This window comes from Anopheles merus, chromosome 3L, assembly GCF_017562075.2.
Source record: "Anopheles merus strain MAF chromosome 3L, AmerM5.1, whole genome shotgun sequence".
Taxonomy (NCBI): Eukaryota; Metazoa; Arthropoda; class Insecta; order Diptera; family Culicidae; genus Anopheles; species Anopheles merus.
In genome coordinates, this window is record NC_054085.1 from 10,193,699 (window position 1) to 10,218,319 (window position 24,621).

A 24,621-nucleotide genomic window follows, 5' to 3' on the forward strand; every position below is an offset into this window, starting at 1 on the left:
ACGCATGCGCAGGCAAAGCGGGAGGTTATTTTGCATCAGATGATTTCTCGATTGTAAACAAACTCATATTCACCACGGTTATGGATGTTATTATGCTGATGGTGGTGAGTATATTTGTTTTTATTTTTACTTTTCTTTACTGAGATAAGTTTGTAAGTAGTAAGTTTGGCACCATCCACGTCATGAAGTAAACGACAACCCATGATTGTGTTCCGTATGCTAGTGAATGGCGTCTTCAGTTGTCCCAGATGTCATTTCATTTCATTTCATTCGTGAGAAAGTGAGGAAAAGGAACATAAATGAAGAGAAGAAGGAGAGAGTGAGCTACAACTAGCAAATGATCCGAGTCTTAATGTAAATGACTCTGACGAAATGCAGAAGTCAAATAAGTTCTTGAGTATTCGTTAAATTTTCAAATGGATACTTATAACAGATCGGTGATGCCAAATTGCGTATGTCGTCTGGAAAGGAACAGTGGAGTGCGTTTTCGCAACGAACGGGCAGGAACATACACGTTGTAAGAAGAAAGGATTTTCTTATTTTACACCTGTCCTTTTGTTTTGCACACCTCGGAACAGTCATCTTCGCCACTGATTTCGCAAGCACTAAGGTCCTCTAAGTGGTACATTTTTATCGCATTTAGATCTACAAAAAGATAAAGAAAATAATAATTAACTAGATACTCTACAGTCAATCTCCACTGATAACCTACTTGTATCATAATAGTCGTACACAACCACATACGCAGGGCGTCTCAATGTCGGCATCTGCTGTCTGTGTGCGGATACAGTAAAACAGTGCTTTTTGTCGTCCATATTATCGTAATAAACTACAACCGACGTGCCGCCGTAACGAGTCTCGATTTTCTATAAGGAATTATACATTTTCAATAGCGATTAATACACTATTCACAACATACATATTTATACCTGTATCGGATTCACCGTCGTTTGTTCACTGATCGGATTGCGATCAACCACGTAACCGCTCGGTAAGGTCACCTCGATCAGTGCCATGTTCGATTGACTGTCGGTCAGCTCGGGGATGTAGTTGGCACAGACCCTCAGTCTCAGCTCGTAGTCTGAGCCTGTGTTCTGTTTTTCCAGGTCTAGTTTGAATCGATTCTCAAAGTTGACGAGATTCAAATCGTATTGATAAATCACCTCCAGCAGCCCAAACCCAACACCCCTCACATTGATATTGATTTTCCTTGTCTCCTCCGGTATATCCATGTAATTCATTACATCAATGTGCTCTGAGTTGATTCTGAAGATTCTCGTATCCTTTCCGTACTTCAGTTGAACGGTGTAGTCGTTTCGTGACGGAGATATCTTTTCCGCCATCTTGGTCAGCGCTTTCAGGCCCACAAACGTGTCCTGCATGCGCGGAAAGCTACCGGTAACGTACCGTTGATTCACCAACCAATTCATGACCGGTACACCGTCTGGGTACATCTCAGCGCTCACAAACGACAGCAGAGCGTATGCGGTGGTTTCTATTTGGTTCGTTGTTCTCCAGAACCGTTCCGTTTGACTGATGTATCTGATGACTGACAAATCGAACAATTTTTTGAGTGCCTCTGTCTTCAAGGTGTGTCCGTTCAACATCATCGCGTAGGTTGCTATCGATAGGTCGTATGCATTGTTCATGGATCCAAACTGATTGCTCAGATAGGTCATTCCTTTTTGGATCACGTCTGCGTGCTTCACTTTGGCGATGTTATTCTCCAGCAATGCCGTTAAAACGAACGATGTGAGGGCCACACCATCGCGCAACCCTCCTTTCATGTCTTTATGAAACACTGCACCGACCTCATCAAACCGTCCCGAGCTGTGTTGTTTTGAGGCTATCCAATCCAATGCCCTATCCACTATTTCTGTACCTATATCGACTATGTATTTTGAAGCAGTTTGCATCGTTGTGGCAACGAATGCGGTGAGAAATGTGCTACCACCTGTATTTTCCCACAACCCAAATGAACCATCCGTCTGACGATAGCGCATCTGGTTTTGATATCCTTGACGCACAAGATTCGTAGCTTTGTCGATTAGATGCTGTTCTTTGGACCCGATAGCATGCAAATAATCCAGCACCAAAATGTTGGGAACAAATTTGACCATATTGTCCTCACCAGTTCCCGACGATAAGGCAAGAAGATTGTCCAGGTTCTTGATGACCATGGTCAGCAAGTTGGCTGCAGAAATGATTGGGTAAAAGAAGAACTGCTACAAATGCCTTTAAATAGTTTGTAAGCTCTCTACTTACGGTTTAGTCGAAACTCAATCTTTATCGATCCATTATCAGCTTTCTTTGTGATGTCCAAGTTAATCAAAAACGTTTGATTTTTGTAATCGTCGAAGCAGAAAAAGCTTGTATCCATTTTCGGCTGCACCAAGCTTTCGGGCATCACCCGTATCACCTTTTCCAGGGCGTCCGTCGCTAGCCCATTGGCTATGGAGGCTGTCACATGGACCGCCATCTCGCCGAGCTTTTGTGCCTTTACAAGGAACGAGACAGGAAATAACACCTTCGGAGGAACGCTCACCGTTTTGGTGTAGCTTTGGTCTAAAACAAAGATTCGTTGTATAGCAATGCTGAGGATCGTCGTTTTCATCTTTGACACTCACCGGTTACTGGGTGTCCAAGAATTTCCATCTCATTGTTTATGTTGTACAGCGTCATATCAACAGTGTGATCCTGTTCAAAGTTGTTGAATAGCGCAAACTGTAACATGACCTCTTTATCACGCTTGATCGAATACGGTAGGTAATCTACGATGAAGAACGACTGTACCGTTGTGAGTTCGATCGGCTTCCTGATGATGCTCAATCCGTATACCGGATCGACCGAGAAGCCCGTCAAGGTCCAGGAGGTCATCAATTCCGGGAAAACTTCGGCCAGTTTAAGTGTTCCAGATCTTCCAATAGTTACATTTTTCCACAGCCACGATTTCATGCAGTTCCTTTCCAAAGATGCTTGATATACCGGTGAAGGCGCAACGTCTTTAACAGTGCGTTTAGTTACTTTGAGTGTGTTTCCAAGTTGAAAACCACCCGAAATTTTTAGGAACATTCCATTACCCTAGAACAACACAAACACCGTTAGAAATAAAAATAAAATCGAACAATTTTACACACGGCATACATGAAATCCATCAAACTCGGTCTGATCGTCTTCGTGCGAGTAGTCAAACAACTGCGTAACATCTTCCCAAAACGGATCCTGCTGGTTGGAGAACGCCAGCAAACCCTTATCATATGCGGCAAGGCCAACGTACGCACTAGGCCGTCCCTTCAGCTCCAGCTCTATTTTCTGTCCTGGTTTAGCTTTCGATTTGTTTACTCTTATTTCCAGCTGAAAAGATATTAACATAGTTAATCCATGGAAACCATTGAGTTCACAAACAAATCATAAAGTTACATCGTTGCTCAACGGCCTCAAATCTATCTCCAATGCATCCCAAATTAAAATGTTTTCGAATGCGCTGGTCACATAAATCGTTGCCTTCGGGAGCATCTTTTCCGTTGCACTAATTTCGAACACAATTTTCTTCTGTCGGAACTGGCCGATGTAGCCCGCCTCAACAATATTACTTTTGGACACGACGTAGTAGGCGAGAAATGTCATCCGCTCGCTGCACGTTGCCAAGAGCATGATAGGTTCGTTTTGTTTTATGCTGGAAAAATTTATAGAATTTTAAAAATGTCTGTAAACAACTACACGACTCGATACTTACGGAAACCGTAGTTGTAGCTTCATGGTGATGTTAGTAAGAGGTTGAACGGTATGTAGTTTTTTCATGTATAATAAATCGTACTTTTTCTCTGAAATCTTAAAAAAACATATTTCCAAAAGGAATAATTAATAAAATGTTATCTGTAATATGAGACTTAACTTACAGTAAGATAAACTTGCTGGGTCGACAGTGTTGGATACAACAAAACGTTAATTGAACCGTCATGCTGTGTAAGATAAGTCTGCTCGTGCTCTACACCTTTTCCAGTCGCTTCTACCAAAAGCGAAACATTTCTAGCTGGACTACCATCGTGATAGGTCAACATTACAGTGCAATTGAAATGATGTCCCGGACGGAATTGTAAGGTATCCTTTACTATCGTCAAACGATACGGATATTTGTGAACCGAGATGGACTGTTCCTTCATTACAGTTCGACCTGTAAAAATGTGGTATTAGATTTTTCTAGATAAACATTACATTCTCCCGGTACCTTTTACTCACCTGTATCCTGTTCGACAACCACCACCTTCACACGCACATCCTGCTGTTCGTTGTTCAACTCCAAACCACCATTAAAAGCAAACATCACCTGTTCTGACCCGTTTACATTGATATCTTTACTCATATCTAACCTATCGCCCTCCAAGTATAGCTCCACCTTGGCCACTCCTTGCACTGGCTTGCCAAAGGGATACTTCGCTTCAATCGTGAGATTTAGAGTTTGATGTTCTTCCAGTGGAATCACCGATGGCTTTACGTGCACGTCGAACCATGAAAACACATCTTTCTTCACCTCAAACGTCTTTGACGCAATCTCTTCTCCTGCCACCTGAACCGAGATGTTCCACACTCCGAGCAGAGATGTGAGCGCTATCTGCAGATTGTTCTCGAACACACCGGCGTATAATTCTGCCGCTGGCCATCGACGGATCACATTGTCATTAGGATCCCGAATGATCACATTAACGAACTTGACCCTCACCGGAGGCTTCAGTTCTGTGTCCAGCACGATCACACGAAAGATTACCGTATCACCAGGATTAATTACGGGCTTATCGATTTGTATCACTCCCGATATAGATTTGCTGAGATACACCAGCTCTGCCTCCTCGTGAAAGTTGAAACCTTGCAGCCCATCAATGGTAATTTTGTAGTTCCCAGAGGACAGATTATCCGGAATCTGCAAAAGCGCAAATCTGTTATTCGTAAGCCTTATAACATTTCACCACTCTTCTTACACTGAAGTTGATCATTCGAATAGATTTACATGGCACGTCGATCATCTTCGTCACGTTCAGAATGCTTAAACTATTATCATTTTTCCCTTCCAGCTTCACCATCAAGTCCAACTTGCTTGGATTTGAATAAAAGTTGCTGATCGTAAGTGTGTAATTCTGGTTGTCCCGGATACATTTTGGACCCATGACCAGTAGCCTGAAACAAAGCGTAGGTTCCATATTATTGCTTACACAAAAATTTGCTCCTTTGTTCCTACCCATGTGCGGCTCCAATGAAGATTATCACCGTTAATATTCGTGACCTTATGAACTGCCGCATAGTTGGTGTTGACTATGTGCGAATTTGCGTCTATTTCGGCTGCTGTCTACGATTGAACTGAATCACGGGTGGTTTGCATCCCTATCAGTGGAGCTGTCCTGTTGTTATTGGGAATTTCCCGCTCACAACTCTTACTGTCTGTATAACATTGTGCTATACCGTCATTCGATAAGAATAAAACTTCTTATGCTTGTCTATCATCGCATCCAAATAGCAAACATACATTAAAAACTTTGTGGAACATAGCAATATGATTGTAGTATTGATGCTTACACAAACATATACTGCACTTTGATCGGTATTAAATCATTGCCTAGTGTGCCTGACGAGAAAAAGATCTGAGCCTATAAATGCGAGACATGCATTGTTAACTTTAACTTATAATTTATAAAAAAGCCTAAATCTAAGGCACGCCAAAGCCCAAGATAATCATATGTTAATTAATCTACCGCTATCTGCCGTAATCATAATCTGCCGTCTGGTGCCGAAGGTACTTCTTCTTGAGGAGAGTTCATTGAATGGTTTTGTGTTTGATTGCTGTTTATAATTACCGAACTGGTCTCTTCGATTTGTAATAGATGTAGAGGAGTCATTTGCGAATAACACGTATAATCATATTTATCTAGACGCTCATCATATATCTACGGAAAAGAACTGCAAAAGTAAGGAAAAGTAAGGATAAGCCCTATACATTCATTTAAAGAAGCGTTTCATACCTTATGCTCAAGCAACGTTTTAACTGTTATTTTATAATCCATGGACCGACCGGTCCAAAAAAAAAAATATTTCCTGTTAGTTTATAGCAATAACAAAATTTTACTTTATTTAAATATTGTTTAACATTTTATTCAAATTTGTATTCCTTACTTCTATAACCACCTACTCGAGTAGATCATACATTTTTATAGGAGTTTGCACATATCTGAAATAAAACGTGTATATCTTTGGCTGTAATTCTCGCACTTCGCAAAACATTTTTTTTCTAAACACATTTTAGAAAGGTTGTAAAGAAAACCTGTGTTACACGATTTTTAGAATGTGTTTCGATAACTTTTTTTTAAGATTTAGAGTGTTTTGTAAGAATAATTATCAGAATTATAGTTTTTACCGATCAAAAGTTTTCAAAAACAATTTTTTTGCATGATTGTTTTGAAAATACAAAAATCAAAATAGATTAAAGTATGTCTAAATTCATTTTACAGATGGCAATGAGAACCTTTTCAATTTATTTATTATTATTATTTATGTTATTATTTATTTAGTTGACGAGCAAATTTTCCCTTCATAACACATTAAAATATCATTCTTAGAACTAAAAAACCCGAACCTGATTAAAGCTTTAAACAGACACCATTGAATCGGCGCGTTATAAGAAAAAGAATGAACAAAATAAAAAAAAATTAGCTGCACCGAACATTAAATAATCGTCAGAAAGCTGTCTTACTCTTAGGTCGAATCAACCTATCGCTCCCTGTCGAACAATGCGGTCCAATTTCCATCTTCGCACCGTGGCACTCGTAATAATGTCCTGGTCATGTCATCTAAATTTAACGATGTATTAGAGTTAAACAATTTCTGTTTGTCCTCGTCAATGTTTAAAGAAAAATTGCGGTTTCGTGACTTGCAAGGTGTGATGTTATTTATAATATAAATAATTAGACCAGCGATAAATAAATAAATCAAAATTCACATCATTTCTCTTGTTATTTTTTTATTAATTATCAAAACCTTTTATGCTTTAAACCATTAAAAAAATTTGTAGGAGAATGTACACAAAGACGAACACTGTGGGTAAGATAGACTTCTTCTTCTTCTTCTTTGGTACAACAACCGCTGTCGGTCAAGGCCTGCCAGTACCCACTAATGAAGAGAGCTTGGCTTTCAGTGACTTATTGTTACCATAGCAGGATAGTCAGTCCTACGTATGGGGGCACGGTCTATTCGGGACTTGAACCCATGACGGGCATGTTGTTACGTCGTACGAGTTGACGACTGTACCAGCAGACCGGCCCATGAAACTACTCAACAATGCATTATGCTAACTGAAAGTAAATAATTACACTTGGCTCTTTAGGTTTCAAAGTTTGCCGATCGCTGCGCTAGTCGAACACGATATCGATATCGAACTACAGTGGCACGATAGATTACTCAGAAACCAAAATAATGAAAAAAACATGGTCAAACAATAATTCAAATTATCTTATAAAAAGTGCCCATTGCCAAGTGAAAAATATCTGTAAGATTAGTGATTGTAAGATATTATTGGTGTATAATAGGATCGGTATTTTTTTATTGGATAATTATTTGAACAATTTTGGAAATATACAAAAATTATCACACGACTTGGTGTTTTTATCTTTATAACAATAGAATTTTTTTTCTCAAATAATGTCTTACACTCTGCGGGACAGTCGCCTTCGACGCAGATTTCGCATACATTCTGCTTGTCCACTTCGTACACTTTAATGGCGTTCAGATCTGCTAATAATTTAATAAGCAACGGGTGTCAATTCCATAACCAATCCCTGTGCAATTCCATAGCCAATCTATGACTACTACTCACTTGTATTATAATAATCATATACAACGACATACGCTGGACGCTTCAATGCTACCTTAAAGCGTATGTACGCAGTCACGGTGAAAACAGTTACGATCACTGCCCATATTGTCGTAGTACAAAACGACTGAAGTGCCACCGTAACGGATTTCAATGTGCTGTGAAAGAAAGGTCAAGTTGATTTAATGGTAGTTCCAAGTATCTTACTTATCAAACATACCATTAATCTTACCCGTATTGGATTCTCCGTTGTCTGCTCGCTGATCGGATTGCGATCAACCGCGTAACCGCTCGGAACGGTCACCTCGATCAGCGCCATGTTTGAGTGACTGACACGCAGAGTGGGGATATAGTTGGCACACACCTTCAGCCTCAGCTCATTATCGGAGTTTGTGTTCTGTTTTTGTAAGTCTAGCTGGAATCGATGCTCAAAGTTCACGAGATTCAATCTGTATTTATACAGCACCTCCAGCAGCCCAACCCCAATACCCCCCCACCGGTAATTTTAATCTTCCTTTCGTCTTGCGGTATGGTCATGTTTTGTATTATATTTCTGTATGAATCGAAACGCAACAATCGCGTACTCTGCTTGTACTTTAGCTGTACCATATAGTCATTCCGGAATGGAGATATCTTTTTTGCCATACTGGACAGTGCTTTGAGACGTATATAGGTATTTTGTTGCCCAGAAACACTGTCTAATTCGCTTCTCTGATTCACCAACCATCGCATTATTGGCAAAGCTCCTAGCAACTTATTGGCCACCACATGCGATAGCAAAGCGTAAGACGTTGCCTCTACGCTGTTCGACGTGTTCCAATATCGTTCGGCTCCATTATTTGTGATGGTTGACATATCGATCAGCTTTTCGAACGCAGCGTTCTTCAGGCTGTATGTGATCATCGCATAGGTCGCTATCGCCAAATCATTTGCACTAGTGATTAACTCCAATTGCTTGCTTAGAAACTTCATGCCCATTTTTATCACCGGAGCGTGCTTGACTTTGGCGCTTTCGTTCTCTAGCATGGCTGCCAATACGTAGGATGTCAGTGCTATTTCACTACGTGTATAGTGCGGATCGGACTCGGCTTCTTTGAAACTTCCGAAACGTTGCTGTCGAGAGGCAAGCCAGTCAAATGCTTTCTCTAATTTAACATTACTTGTCTGGCGCACATTCTTGGGTGCAGTATTCAGCGTATTGGCTACAAATGCAGTATAAAATATCTTGCTAACAGTATTCTGCACGCTATCAAATAAACCATTCGAATTCAAGCAACTTATTAGCAACATATACTCTTTACTCAACACATTGACGGCAGTTTCGGGAAGATTCTGTTCTTTGGGTCCACATGCAATCAGATAATCTTCGACAGCAAAATTAAGTGCTAATCTTATCACATCCTTACATGTAGGCGATACAGTACGAAGATCATTTAAATTTTCTTTGACCTCAATCAATAAGTTGGCTGCGGAGACGATACAATTTGATTTTAATGTGTTGGGTGCAAAAATCTTTTGTTGAATACTCACGATTAATTCTAAGCTCGATCGCTATCGATCCGTTATCGGCCTGTTTATCGATGTTCGGATTAACCAAGAACGTTCGATTCTGGTGCGTGTCCATGAAAAATCCGAACGATTCTATTCCTGACTGTACCAAGCTCTCTGGCAAAACTCGTATCACCTTCTCCAGAGCATCTGTCGCAATTCCATTGGCTATTGAGGCTTTCAAACGAACCATCATCTCACCGAGCCTGTTTGCTTTTATCAGAAATGAGATCGGCTTTCCTATCTTTGGAAGTACACTCACCGATTTAGTTTAGCTTACGTCTAGAATCAAAAAATGAAGTTAAGTATTATATTGTCATTATTACTTTTGATACCTACTTGAAATCGCATATCCTATGAACTCCATCTTATTGTTCTCATTATACAGCGTCACGTCAACGGTGTGCTCTTCTTGAAGATTGCTGATAAGAATAAATTGTATTTCGATCGCCTCACCTCGCATGATTGAATACGGCAAGCTTTCCATAATGACAAACGGCTGCACTGTTGTGAGCTCGATCGGTTTCTGAATGATACCCAACCCGTACACGGGATCGATCGAAAAACCCGTCAGATACCAGGAGGTCGTTGTATCCGGCACAACCTCAATCATCTTGAGACTACCGGAATTTCCAATGATCGCAGTCTTCCACAGCCATGATTCCAGAAACTGTTTCCTGAATACCGTTCCGTCCGCCTGCTGTCCACTGCGTGCCGATTTATCATTGGATTCATTAAACATAATATTATCCATTCTGGCAAACAAGCCCATGTTCTAAAATACGAATCAATCGAAGTAATTTTTTTAAATTTAAATCTCACTGTATACTTTATGCTAAAATCTTATATTTACGTGAAACAGGTCGAATTCATTTGTATCATATGAATGGAACCCATCAAACACCTGCCCAATGTCCTCCCAGAACCGGTCGTGGTTCTGGTTGAACAACAGCAAGGCTTTGTCATACGCGGCCAACCCAACGTACGCTCCTGGGCGTCCAGACATGCTCAGCTCGATTTGTCGTCCCGGCTTGATCTCTTGCTCGTCAATGCTTAAATCAAACTGTTTTCATACAACACGAATAAGCAATTCTTCAAACAACATACTTAACACAATGGCCACATACGTTGTTACAAAACCCTTGGAAATCAATATCCACAACGATAGTTCACCATAGTACGATTCAATAGGGTAGCGACAAGGATTTTCGCCGTAGGAATCATCTTTTCTGTTGCGTTTAGCTGCAACAGGTACTTCGTTTGCTTGTTTGGTCTCACAAAGCCTGCATCGATGATGTTGCCCTTTGACATGACATAGTACACAAAAAATGTCATGCGCTCCGTGCGCGTCACCATGAAGCGCATCAATTTGTTCCGTTTGATGCTAGAACAAGTCAGGTTATACTGCACATCACACTGCCTGTTTCAATTTGTAGCTGGTTATTACTTACGGTGATTTCAGCTCTTTTTTAATGTAAGCATTTGTAACGAATTTATCTCTGTACACACTGTGTTCGAAGACAAATCCATCATTTTTATTTACAAACTGCAAAATGAGTAAAGATTTATAATTATATTTCATTAAATCAACAAAATTTGAAACACATACGCTAACATCCATTAATTCAATATCCTCACTTGATTGCAAATAAAAATTAACTCATGCCGTTTGATAAGAATAAAGCCTATGCTTCTTTAAAATCGCATCCAAAAAACACCTTGCCTGAATATTGGAGTGTGATTATAGTATTGATGCTTACACAATCAAATACTGCAGTTCAACTGGTATTAAACCAACAATGGGGGCCTTCACGATTCTCGTTAGTTTGTATGGAGTTTGTTGTTTGTAGTTTGTTTGTCTAGTTTGTATGGAGTTTGACAGTTGGAGGCTGAAATCATGTAAACACTCCATACAAAACCACACAAAAAACTAGCCTGCAATTTTCAGTCTAGATTATTCTAGCCACAAAGCTAGAATTAGATTCGAGTACCTGCTCGAAAACACGGTGTTGTTTACATTTATCCCAAGGTGCATTAAAGAAATCAGGTGATCGAATCTGGAATCAAAGTGTATGTAGCCCAGGTGGTCTCAAAGCATTGTTATAACCAAATTTGAATATCACTTTTTGTCAGAACGAGTGAAAACTTTTGCTCCAACGAGCTTTCTGAAGGCTTGACGAACACTCAAAACACTCTTAAAATCTTCATTGAGAAGCAGAAGCGATAAAAATCAGTCTTCTAAATTCATACACCTTGGGATAAGTCCACCTGTCTATTATACTCACTTAGATAGCTGCTCGAAAACTGCTATACAATGCAAACAGCTGACAGGCTAAAATTTCAGCCTGCGAGCTTCAAACGGAAAGGGCCCCAATAGCAGAAGCCTGATTATTTGCTACAAAAGTACCATGTACAAGTTGGTGTGAAAAGCACCGTGCGTATGTAAGGTTATTATGTTTAAAGATAAGAAGCAAGAGAAATGATAAAAAATTATCTCAAAACACCATGGGATCCTCTTTTGACTATTTGTTCTTTCGTCCAGGTTATCGATCCATTTCCTCAAGTGATTAGATGTAACGACCACCCGGACTTAAAAGAGTTTTATTGTTTTACACATCGCACATCTTCAAATTTGAAGAATCTCTTGGAACAGTATACACCTACATACTTTCTAACCCGTATCTGCACTGCCTTTGTTTCTGTGAATCGCTCTCTGCTTACCACCAAACTGTCAAAATATAGAGTAAAAGGAACGAAGGTTTCGAAGGGGTTGATTGTTTCTTGGTTTTCTGGATTGTTTATGAATGCATTGGAGTAACATCCTGGGCCCTATAATTTTTTCCATTTTTTGTTGCTAGCACTCGTAACGATTGCTTCCTACATTGACATTTCTCGTCCGGTTGATATTCTATTGCATGTCATTCATTTTTGTCCCGTTCACCAAATTCTAACTACACTATCAAGCTCCCCTATGGTTAAGTGTAAGTTAAAGTTGCCAGTGTGTAGTCCTCATTGGCTCAGGAAAATTTCGGTATTTTACTATGTCATAGCCTTAAAAAAAATATTTTTTAAATTAAATTTTAAATGTTCAGTGCCTAATCTATTTTCAACTCCCTCGAATTGCACAACACTTCCAGCATGTTTGCACATCAATGTTCAGTGCTTATGGAAGTTATCACCATTAATATTCGTGACCTTATGAACAACCACATGGCTTGATGTGGTGTTGTGTGATTATAGCAAAAATGCGCCTATTTCCGATAGTGTTGACGAATAAAGTTAAACAAAAACATTGGGGAATTCCATGTTTTCGAATATATTTGGGGTAACGTAAACCGTGATTGGGAAAACCCAGGCAATCATATAAATCTGTTATCACGGAAATGCTACAAAAAATTTTTGAATTGAGGGCTTTTTCATTCAAAGAATTGATAACATTGAACTTGTAAAATGCTTTCGTGGTAATTGTCGCTTGATGATTGTGGATGTTTTAAGAGAAAGCCGAGATTTTAAGCCATTTTTATGTTTAGCACGACGATGAAGTCAGCTCTTCATGCTGCAATACACGTGACAAAATTAAATTTCTTTTTCATTTAATTTTCAAACTATTGTTTTATCACATCACTAAAAACGAACGTTTCTATTACCATCTGTATGAACAGTTGTCAATCACACAATAACAAAAACGTTGATTTGATCCAAATCTGGCACATAGGTAGTTTATGGTTCTTTGTATGGTTTTGTGCTGCTTTTACCCTTACAACATCTACTTCTTTTTCCCTTTTCTGATAGTTACCTCAAGACTAATGTTTTTTTTTAATGAAGCACCAGACCGATTTTTTAGGATATACTGGAAATACTGTACTAGGAAATACTGTCACACTATACTGACAAATATTTGATTCTTCCAGGATAAGTAGAGATGCTTCAATTCTTAAAAAAATAAACATTATTCTGATTTTATTTTTGTTTACCTGTTTAATACCCACCACTGTATAAGCTTTTCTCCTTATAAGTCCTGCTAACATCATTCACGGGAGTAACATAGTGATTGATTGGAATAGAAATGTGATAGAATAGATGTGTATCCTGGCTATTTGACATGTAGTAAATAGCAGAGGTGCCTAACCTATGGCCCTTGAGAGTTCATAATGAGGCTTACGATATCTTTGTAAAGGTTTAAATTAATTTGATATTATTTTGATATTTATGAATAATATTGTATTTTTAACTATTACCCATCAGTTAGGTAAGTTTGGTAAGGTAAGGTGAAATGACCCTCAACATAGTTATTTACGAAGAAATGCGGCCCACGAGACGAATCGTGTGGAAGTCCCTGGTATATAGTATTTTTATATAAATTTCAGCATATGATTTTGTTAATAAAATATCCAAAAATATGTATCAACTCCACCATACGTAGGACTGACTATCCTGCTATGGAGGTATCTATAAGTCACTGAAAGCCAAGCCCACAAGAGGTACAGGTAGACCTTGACCGACCACTGTTGTTGAGCCAAAGAAGAAGAAGAATGTATCAACTATCCTATTTTAAAGTTGGATTCAATTTCAAAGTTGACTCTGAAGATGAGCTTATAAACTTAACTTTCCATAAGCTATACGGTTACAATCCAATTTGGTTGTGTAAGCATCAATACTATAACCACATTGTAATACTCTTCTAAGATGTTTTTTACGTGGCTTTAAAAGTTGTACTAAGAATTATTAAATTTAATTGCCAGCCACCACTCTTGCATCACAAACCTATGAAGCATGTTGTAAGCACTAATTAAGCATTACACAAAAAAATCAAGCTTAAAGAAAACACCAAACTCTTTTGGAGTTTTAAGCACACTGAGAATAACTCATCTACTATTTGGCGTAACGCTCTACGTGAACATGCCAGCCTGTACAGACTTTCCCGACGTATGCATGACCTCGCAGCCGGATAGTCAGTCGTTGTTACTGCGGGGCAGTCCATTTTAGGTTTCAACCCACGACGGGCATGTTGTTAAGTCATGCGAATTGATGACTTTACCACGAGACTAATTAAAAAAGTATATCGTAATATTATCATATTATTATTATCCTATCACTTTATCTATAAAAGTATGTAATATGTAAAAAAACTCCAGTTAAAATTTTAAAAACCTATAGAAAATGGGTACACGATTGTTATAGAAAGGGAATATCCTATTGAATGGAACTTTACATGCTAAACAAGCCAACATAAGCCTGGTATTATCGCTTAAATCGTCACGCCCTACAGCAGCAGACATTATACATCACTTGATATCACTCACGTTATTATCTTTGCTATGAAGAATAACTCATACATTATTGAAGGCCTTGCGTGCATCGACAGGTTACGTGGAATCGGGCCTTGCTTACGTAGAAGCTATTCTAGCAGCTAGATTGGTGAGATCATTGCTATAAGATCCACTGCACAATATTACTCACCGATGTTTAGGAATTCACTGAGTTTACGGAGATGTCAAAAAGTCCACTGAGAAATATTGTCGTACTGCAAATTTGTGCACACCAGGAATCGCGTAATCGCATAGGTATCGCGAGAAATGACCTTTCCTGTAGCACTGTCGTCAATATGCACGGCTTAACAACATGTCCGTCATGGTTTCAAGCCACGTATGGACCATGCCCCACGTACATAGGGCAAATTATACAGCTATGGATAATCAATATGTCACTGATAGCTCATTCCGGTTGTTGCACCAATGAAGATGTAAACCAATAAAGATGTGTGGATATTTGATTAATGTGTGGATATTTGACATTTTAATGTTCTTTGAAAAAAACCAGACGAAGGTTTAAAACAGAAATGAGTTGCCCGTGCTCCTGGCGCAGACCCTTGGTGGTAGTAAAAGATCCTGAGAGTTTTCCATCCACCCTCACCTGGCATGTGATGTTGGTCATAGTCATTCTAACTAGCCTTATCAGTTTGCCCGATATTGCAAAAGAGCTCATAGCGTCATACAGTTTTATCCTGGCTATGCTATCATATGCAGCTTGGAATGAAGAGATGGTATGTGTTGTGTCTGTATTCAGCCATCTTCTCCAAGATCTGCCGCATGGTGAAGATCTCTTTAAAGGTTTCCAACTATCTCTTCAACGTGCGGGATTAGACGATCCTGAAATATCAGGGAGAGTATTTTATAGGCTTGCCACTATACTTGTTGCAGTCCATCTTTGTATATCGAGTAGAATACCGGGATTCCAAACACAAGGTATCGAATCGCTATTCCACATTCCAGTAACAGTTTGATTTATATTATTATACATTATGTACAATTTGGAATAATGTTATTTCTTCAACAAATTCATCAAAAGAATACCTGTCATTCGCTCAAATATTGAGTGGATCGAGTTCCTGCTACTCAAGATACTATGCGTACACCAATCAAATCACTAAACTCCACGCCAATGAGTAGTTTTTGCAGATATAGACCACATACGGCTATTTCGACAGTTAAAAAAGTAAAGCTTTGGAATACATTTTTTGTAATAATGTTTGTACTTCTTGGATTGCATATTCATCTTTATTTATTAAATCGAAAAAATATGCTAGTCCGCATCAAAACGGTTAAATCATCTAGTAATGAATAAGAAAAGCTCTTTGTACTATATCATATTTTTCGTCTAGATGCCTGCACAAGTTAAGAGAATATTATGAATTATTTAAATATTATGTTAAAATATTTTTTAACGTACTTCATGGATAGTGTCGTATTTCAATTGGTCCATGCGACTAGCAAAAAAAAATAACACTACAGCATAGTTTATGTATTGTATTTATACACCTAATTTGTAATATTCCACTTAGCTGTATTTTGTACATAAAAGCGTTGTGCTGTTTTATTTCAGTAGTGACTTTTTCAGAACAAATGGGATAAGGTAATAATATTCTTTCATAACATTTTAACATTCAAAGCTGTCCTTCATGGATTTATCTAACATAAACTTCACAATCGAGCACCGGTGCTTAAACTCAGCTTACATTTACCCTATGGATATTTTATATGTTTGCCAATGCCCGACGTACCAAACACTGAATGATAAGTTTCCATTCTGCATGACGTGCACGTATTGAGTAGGACCTGAAACAAAATCCCTTTGCGCAATATTTATACACACGATTATTCCTGATTTGAAAAACATAATTGTCTACCACTTGTAAATACGTCAACCAGTATTTTGTACTTTGTCCACATGATTTAAATAATTGTCGACTTCGATTGAATAGCTATCAGCTGTGTTTGGTTTGATTCATAAAAAAACAAACAAAACATATTCAAAAATCATTTCATCAAATGAAAAAAAGTTGATATCGTTTTTTGCTTAATAAAATGCCACAAAATTCCATCAATTTATTTTTATTCTATGCCAACATTGTATTCACCAAAACAAACTGTGCCGCGCCTCAATACGTTTTGATGTCGATAATACCCGAGAAGTGCCTTCCGTCAATCAGAACCTGGTCGATTTGGGATTTTGAATCACCTCTAGGCTGTCTCCAGGTGTAACTACGGCGTTGAGCATTCTGTAAGAAGGTGCTGCGGATGCTCATGTGCTAGGACGAGGCCACCTGGGGTTGTCATTTGTCCGCTGGTAGACGCTGAAGCTTCCGATGGTTGGTTTATTGCCTCCTCCTGTCCGACCTGAGCGTTAACGTCTCCTATGACGATCTTTACATCATGTGTTAGGCAGCGATCGTACTCCCTCTCAAACTGCGTATAAAAATGTTACTGTTCGTCATGGGAGCTCTTAAAGTGCGGACTGTGGTCATTAATAACGCTCAGGTTGATGAATCTGCCACGAATCCTCATCCTGCACATCCGTTCGTTGACCGGACACCACCCGATCACCCTCTGTTGCATCGCACCCAGCATCATGAACGCAGTACCGCGATTGCGCGTCTCTCCGTCACTCTGGAAGATTGTGCAGTTGCTGAATTACTTGCGCACCGTTACGCATTTCCAGCGCAACTCCTGTAGTGTTACTATCTCGAAGCCGCGGGGCCAAACCTTTCCTTTAATTTGATGAACATCGTAATATGAAGTGCAAGGAAAGCTCTCTTTTTTAACCCCTTTCTTTCAATATAGTATAGATTTTTTTGGTGTATTACAATACTAGCCTGCTACCAGATGTTTCTAGATGTAATTTTCCTTCACCTATTGGCAAACATTTATTTAACACGAATGTTTGAGAACTTCAAGTATCTGTTTTTACTCTTATATTTTGCTTCAAATAAATAGGTTCAACAAGCTTTCATATCCATGATGTCTTTATGCATGCATTTCTTTCGTCAACTTGTGTTGATCCAGGACTAACTGGTTAAGTTTGGCGGAGATCTACGCAAATAAGTACTAAAGCACTCCCATCTACTTATCTTTACCTCTAACATCATTCAGTGTTGCACTGAGAGCTTCTAGTGATTGTTTATGAGTCATGCTACATTTAACTCATACATAAGCTTGCTTCCCTTTAAAAGTTGAGCTTAGGCACCTAAGAAAAATATCTCCGCCAGTTTAATTTTCATCATTCATACTAGAATATAGTTTGGTATGCTTTTTCCTGATTGTTACTAAGAAGATATTTTAGTTCGACAACATTATAGTTGGTTTCCCGTATATAATCTGTCTGTAACGTATTTTGAAGATTGTGTTTTGATTTTGGAATGTTAAAATGTTCATTTTTTTGCCAGATATTGGTATCACTTTGTCTTCAAGAAGGTCTATTGTTTTTAATGAATTTTTATGCAGTAAAACTTACCTCCAACGTGCATACTTTTTCCATAATGCTGCTGTTTCTGATCGGAACCAAGTTGTTAAAATAATAGCAAATAGATTTATTATTTGCATATGAATTTAAATGTAATAAAATGATAGCTATAGATTTCTTATTTGCTCACCCATGGTTCCGTCCCAATGCTGGTCACCTTCTAGTAAGCATAACGTTTGACAAGCATCGCCGTTGCCGAAAATTGTCACATTTTTCTTTAAGAACAATGTATGAACTCTTACAAAGATCAGTTATTAACTTGAAAGCAAATCGTGAAATAATTGGTTCTTGCATCATTTGGAAGTGTTTTATTTAACATGTTCGCTCTTGCAAAAACTATTTCAACTCTTGCATTTATCTGCGTATCAAGCTGCCTCTGACGACATCTTTGCCACATTTTCTCTTTCACCGTTCAGTCTCTATTTCTTGCACTCTGCGGGACAGTCTTCTTCCTCGCAGATTTCGCACACATTCTGCTTGTCCACTTCGTACACTTTGATGGCGTTCAGATCTGAAAATTATTTAAAAAAGCAACGAGTATCACATGCCCTGTGCAATTCCATAGCTAATCTATGACTATTACTCACTTGTATTATAATAATCGTACACAACAACATACGCTGGACGCTTCAATGCTACCTTAAAGCGTCTGTACGCAGTCACGGTAAAACAGTTTCGCTCGGTGCCCATATTGTTGTAGTACAGAACGACTGAAGTGCCACCGTAACGAATTTCCATGTTCTGCGAATGAAATTCCAAGCAATTAAATGGTAGCTCCAAGTATCCCCCATTTACAACATTCAAATATGCTTACCTGTATCGGATTCACCGTCGTCTGCTCGCTGATCGGATTGCGATCGACAACGTAACCGCTCGGTAAGGTCACCTCGATTAGTGCCATGTTCGATTGACTGTCGGTCAGCTCGGGGATGTAGTTGGCACAGACCCTCAGTCTCAGCTCGTAGTCTGAGCCTGTGTTCTGTTTTTCCAGGTCTAGTTTGAAACGATGCTCAAAGTTGACGAGATTCAAATCAAATTGATAAACGACCTCCAGCAGCCCAAACCCAATACCCCCTACATTGATCTCAAGTTTTTTCGTGTCCTCCGGTATTTCCAAGAAATTTTGGACATCAATTTGCTCCGAGTTGATGTTGAAGTACTTTGTGCTCTTCTTATACTTCAGTTGAACGGTGTAGTCGTTTCGGGACGGAGATATCTTTTCCGCCAATTTGGTCAGCGCTTTAAGGCCCACAAACGTGTCTTGCGTGCGTGGAAAGCTTCCGGTAACGTACCGTTGATTCACCAACCAATTCATAACCGGTATACCGTCCAGATACTTCTCGGCCATCACAAACGACAACAGAGCATATGCTGTGGTTTCTATTTGGTTCGTTGTTCCCCAGTACCGTTCTTTTTTATTATTATCACTGATAGACATATCAATCAGCTTATCGAGTGCCTCTTTCTTCATGGTGTGTCCGTTCAACATCATCGCGTAGGTTGCTATCGATAGGTCGTATGCATTGTTAATGAATGCAAGCTGATTACTCAGATAGTTCATTCCGTTTTGGATTACCACCACGTGCTTCACTTTGGCAATGTCATTCTCCAGCAATGCCGTCAACACATACGATGTGAGGGCCACACCATTGCGCAACCCTCCTTGCATATCTTTGTGCCACACTTTACCGGTCTCGTCAAACCGTCCCGAGCTGTGCTGCTTCGAGGCCAACCAATCCAATGCCTTCTCTACCATTGCTGCATCTATATCGTTCATGTATTTCGATGCAGTTTGCATCGATGTGGCAACGAACGCGGTGAGAAACACGCTGCTGCCACTTTTCTCCCACACACCAAACGAACCATCTGTCTGGCGGTAACGCATCTGGTTCTGATATCCTTGACGCAACAAATTCGTAGCTTTGTCGATTAGATGTTGTTCTTTCGATCCGGTGGCATACAGATAATCCAGCACCAAAATGTTGGGAACAAATTTGACCATATTCTGCTCACCACATCCCGTCGGAACGGCGAGTAGATTGTCCAGGTTCTTGATGACCATGGTCAGCAAGTTGGCTGTAGAAATGATTGGGTAAAAGAAGAACAGCTAAGAATGACTTTAACTAATTTGTAAACTTTCTACTTACGGTTTAGTCTAAACTCAATCTTTTTCGATCCATTGTCGGCCTTCTTGTTGATGTCCAAGTTGAAAGGGAACGTTTGATTTTTGTAATCGTCGAAGCAGAAAAAGCTTGTATCCATTTTTGGTTGCGCCAAGCTTTCGGGCATCACCCTTATCACCTTTTCCAACGCATCCGTTTCGTGCCCCAGCATTATCGAAGCCTTCACACGAACCGCCATCTCGCCGAGCTTGCGGGCCTTTACGAAAAATGAGATCGGAACACCAACCTTCGGAGGAACGCTTACCGATTTGGTGCAGCTGAGATCTGGAAAATAAATGTTTATTTTTTTTATGTAATCTTATTGATACAAACCTCACTCACCCGTAACTGGACGTCCGATGAACTCGGTCTGGTTGGCCACATTGTACAGCGTCACATCGGCTATATACTCCGCTCCAAGGTTGTTGAACAGCGTAAACTGCAACACGACCGCTTCGCCTCGTTTTATTGAATATGGTAAGTTCTCTACGATGTAGAACGGCTGGACTGTTGTGAACTGGATTGGCTTCTTGATGATACCCAACCCGTACACGGGATCGATCGAGAAGCCCGTCAGATACCAGGAGGTGGTCGTGTCCGGTACTACCTCGATCAGCTTGCGACTCCCCGACCGTCCGATGGAAACATTCTTCCACAGCCACGATTCTTGAAAGTTAGTCCGATACGACACCAGCTTGCCGATCGGCTTGCCTGACTGCAGTGCATTACGCCCCGTCTTTTCATTTGCACTATCGAACAAGATATCGTCCAGTGTCCTGGCGAACAGACCCAAGCTCTGCAAAAGTAATTACGCGTCCCGTTTGTGATAATTGATAATTGTTTGTGATAAATTCTGGTATATCTTGCTCTTGCTCGATTTTTGCATCATACATACGTGGAATATGTCAAACTCGTTCTCATTGATTGCATGGAACCCATCAAACACCTGCCCAATGTCCTCCCAGAACAGGTCGTGGTTCTTGTTGAACAGTAGCAAGGCTTTGTCATACGCGGCCAGCCCAACGTACGCTCCTGGGCGTCCAGACATGCTCAGCTCGATTTGTCGTCCCGGCTTGATCTCTTGCTCGTCAATGCTTAAATCAAACTGTTTTCAAACAACACGAATAAGTGTTACCTTAAACAACGTGACATACAATTGCTTACATTATTGCGAAGCTCTTGGAAATCGAGGTCTGCGTAGTCGTACACCACAGTGCGGCCCGCTACGGTAGCGATGAGAATTTTCGCCCTCGGAATCATCTTTTCTGTTGCGTTTAGCTGCAACAGGTACTTCGTTTGCTTGTTGGGTCGCATGAAGCCTGCATCGATAATGTTGCCCTTTGACATGACATAGTACACAAAGAATGTCATGCGCTCCGTGCACGTCACCATGAAGCGCATCAATTTGTTCCGTTTGATGCTAGAACGATATGTTATGTTATACATCACACTGCCACCTTCACTTTGTAGCAAGTTATTACTCACGGTGATTTCAGCTCCAGTTTAATGTAAGCATCCGTAACCGTTTCTACCTTATTCACATCTTCATAAAAAAAGAATCCATCAACAGCATTGAACTGCAAAAGAACTGACCCTTCAAGATGCTTTGTCAACGATTAAATAACCATTCTCGATACTTACGCTAATACCGAGTTGTTCAGTACCCTCACTTGGTTGCAGCTCGAGCTTAATCAATCCATCGTTATCACTCGTTGTTGTCGTTTCGAATCCTACATCGGATACCTCTACCTTACCGCTAATGCCTTTAGCCGGTGTTCCATCATGGTGTGTAAACTGCAGCGCACATTTGAACGGGAGTCCCGGACGAAACTGTGGACTCTCTTTTATCAACTCTACTCGGTACGCATACCTATATACCGTGATTTGTGACTGTTTGACCACCGTACGATCTGTGAAGAGATATTTCTTATTTAATCACTGTTAGCAACGGTATCTCGAACATGATTGTTACTTGTGTGCTGCTCGATAAATGACACCTTCACTCGTACATCCTGCTGATCTGCATCCATTGCAAAATTGTTAAAGCGCAACTCTACCTGGCCCTTTCCGTACACAGTCAGCTCTTTTTTCTGATTTAGCTTATCGTCTTCTAGGTACAGCTCCACCTTAGCCACTCCTTGCACTGGCTTACCAAAGTGATAGTTCGCTTCGATTGTAAGAGTCACAGCTTGGTGCTCTTCCAGTGGAATCACCGATGGCATGACCTGCACGTCGAACGTTGACAACACGTACTCCTTCACCTCAAACGTCTTTGACACAAGCTCTTCTCCTTCCACCTCCACCGAGATATTCCAGACCCCGAGCATTGGAGTAGGTGCTATCTGCAGATCGCTCTCGAACACACCGGCATACAGTTTTGCCGTGGACCATTTGCGAATCACATTGCGCTGAGGATCTCGTATAGTTACATAAACCGACTTGACCCTCGCTGGTGGCTTCAGCTCCGTGTCCAGCACGATCACACGGAAGTTCACCGTATCGCCAGGTTTAAATACGGGCTTATCGACCTGTATTAGCCCCGATATCGATTTGCTGAGATACACCAGCTCTGCCTCCTTGTGAAAGCTGAAGCCTCGCTGTCCATCGATAGTTATTTTGTAGTTTCCAGCCGTCAGATCCTCAGGCATCTGCAAAGGATCGAATGTTTTAGTTGTAAGCCTTAAAAACTAATATTGCTCACTCTTCATACATTGAAGTTGATCATTCGGTTCATATTACGTCGCACGTCAACCATCTTGGTAACGTTCAGAACGCTTAAACCATTATCAGTTTCGCCTTCCAGTTTTAACAGCAGGTCCACTTTGCTTAGCTGTGAGTTAAAGTTGCTGATCACCAGAGTGTATTCCTGGTTGGCCCGGATAAATTTCGGACCCACAACCAGTAGCCTAGAAAAAGTATATTTCGTTTCGTAGTGTACAAATTACTCTCAACTCAATCGATTGGCACAGCACTACCAGCACGTTTGTTCCTACCCATGAGCAGCACCTATGAAGATTATCACCGTTAATATTCGTGACCTTATGAACTGCCACATGGTTGGTTTGGACGTTGTGCGATTTCGCGTCTGCTTCGGATGCCGTCTACGATTGAACTGAATCACGGACAGTTTGCATCCCTATCGGTGAAGCTGTGCTGTTGTTATTGGGGATTCCCTGCCCTCTGATGTTACTGTAAACATAGCGACCTGCATGAACGCCGGGCGATAAGAATAAATCCCCTTGGTTTGTACAGGAATACCGATTCCAGTGGCTAATATTGCAGTGCGTTAATAGTATTTATGCTTGCAAAATTGCACATCCTGCTGGAGTTTACCTTAAACAAAAGAAATTTATTATTTGAATTTTGAGTTAGGTTACCATTTAGCAGTATGGCATGAACTTGTTGCATACTAAGTTGTTTGGCTCATTGATAGATTGCTGTATTGCTTATTCACACAGAGTTTTGTTTTATATTGTTATTTGCTCATTGTAAACTCTTATAGAAACATTAGTATTAGTAAAGTTAAATGATATTTCGAGCATGGTAACTTTTCTGAAATTTTGTATTTTTCTGCCGAAGTATTTGTAAACGCGAAATTATAGAGTAATATGAAGAGATTAGAATAATCCTGTGATATGGCTCAAAACAATGATTTTAAAACAATGCTTATTAAGTCATTTGCATTTTACTGGGTGAAATATTTACCTGTGGTAAGCCGTAATGTGTGAAGACGTCATGTTTAGTTCTCTCTTAGTTCTCTAAAAACGAACAGTACGAAAAGTGTCCATGTTGTACGCATGGAAACGGACGACCCAGCCCGTAAAGTCTTTTTAGACCGTCCACAAGGACAGAGGAGGCGTGGTAGGCCCAAATTGAGGTGGCAAAATGGCGTGGAGGCGTCCGCCATTAAGGCCGGGATAACGGACTGGCAGACGAAGGCGCGAGACCGCGAGCGGTTTCGGACACTCCTGGGGCAGGCCAAGACCGCAAAGCGGTTTTAGCGCCGGATAAGTAAGTAACGAAAAGTTAATTGATCCATCAACGCATTAAGTGAAAAGGCCTCAAAGTGTACATTTATAGAAACAATCCAACAAATGGGGTATTTGATCCGCTTAACCATTTGGCAAGGCCTAATATACATGAAATGGACCACGCAATTAATCAATGGAGAACGGAGACGTACGTGGTTAACAAATAGAATGCAGCAAATACCTTAACCATTGATTTGTAAATAAAAAAAGAAAATGAACTAGTTCG

At 40.1% G+C, this 24,621-nt stretch overlaps 2 protein-coding genes and 1 pseudogene across 2 annotated transcripts; all 3 read right to left on the minus strand.

Annotated features, from left to right (window-relative positions):
- Positions 1-85: 85 nt before the first annotated feature.
- Positions 86-5,335, minus strand: LOC121599197 (CD109 antigen-like). The gene is made up of 12 exons (XM_041926814.1): positions 5,234-5,335; positions 4,977-5,172; positions 4,240-4,918; positions 3,900-4,174; positions 3,737-3,831; positions 3,421-3,676; positions 3,145-3,354; positions 2,628-3,081; positions 2,266-2,565; positions 930-2,194; positions 713-866; positions 86-645 (listed from the first exon to the last, which is right to left on the minus strand). The coding sequence occupies exons 1-12, from the start codon at positions 5,293-5,295 to the stop codon at positions 542-544; spliced, it is 4,050 nt and encodes a 1,349-aa protein (XP_041782748.1). The 5' UTR covers positions 5,296-5,335; the 3' UTR covers positions 86-541.
- Positions 5,336-6,756: 1,421 nt separating this feature from the next.
- Positions 6,757-11,024, minus strand: LOC121598944 (annotated as a pseudogene).
- A 7,459-nt stretch (positions 11,025-18,483) lies between these two features.
- Positions 18,484-23,487, minus strand: LOC121599198 (CD109 antigen-like). The gene is made up of 12 exons (XM_041926815.1): positions 23,358-23,487; positions 23,075-23,270; positions 22,337-23,012; positions 22,006-22,274; positions 21,850-21,941; positions 21,529-21,784; positions 21,260-21,469; positions 20,707-21,160; positions 20,350-20,649; positions 19,017-20,278; positions 18,790-18,943; positions 18,484-18,713 (listed from the first exon to the last, which is right to left on the minus strand). Exons 1-12 carry the CDS (start codon positions 23,417-23,419, stop codon positions 18,622-18,624), a joined length of 4,023 nt encoding a protein of 1,340 aa, XP_041782749.1. The 5' UTR covers positions 23,420-23,487; the 3' UTR covers positions 18,484-18,621.
- Between the last annotated feature and the right edge of the window lie 1,134 nt (positions 23,488-24,621).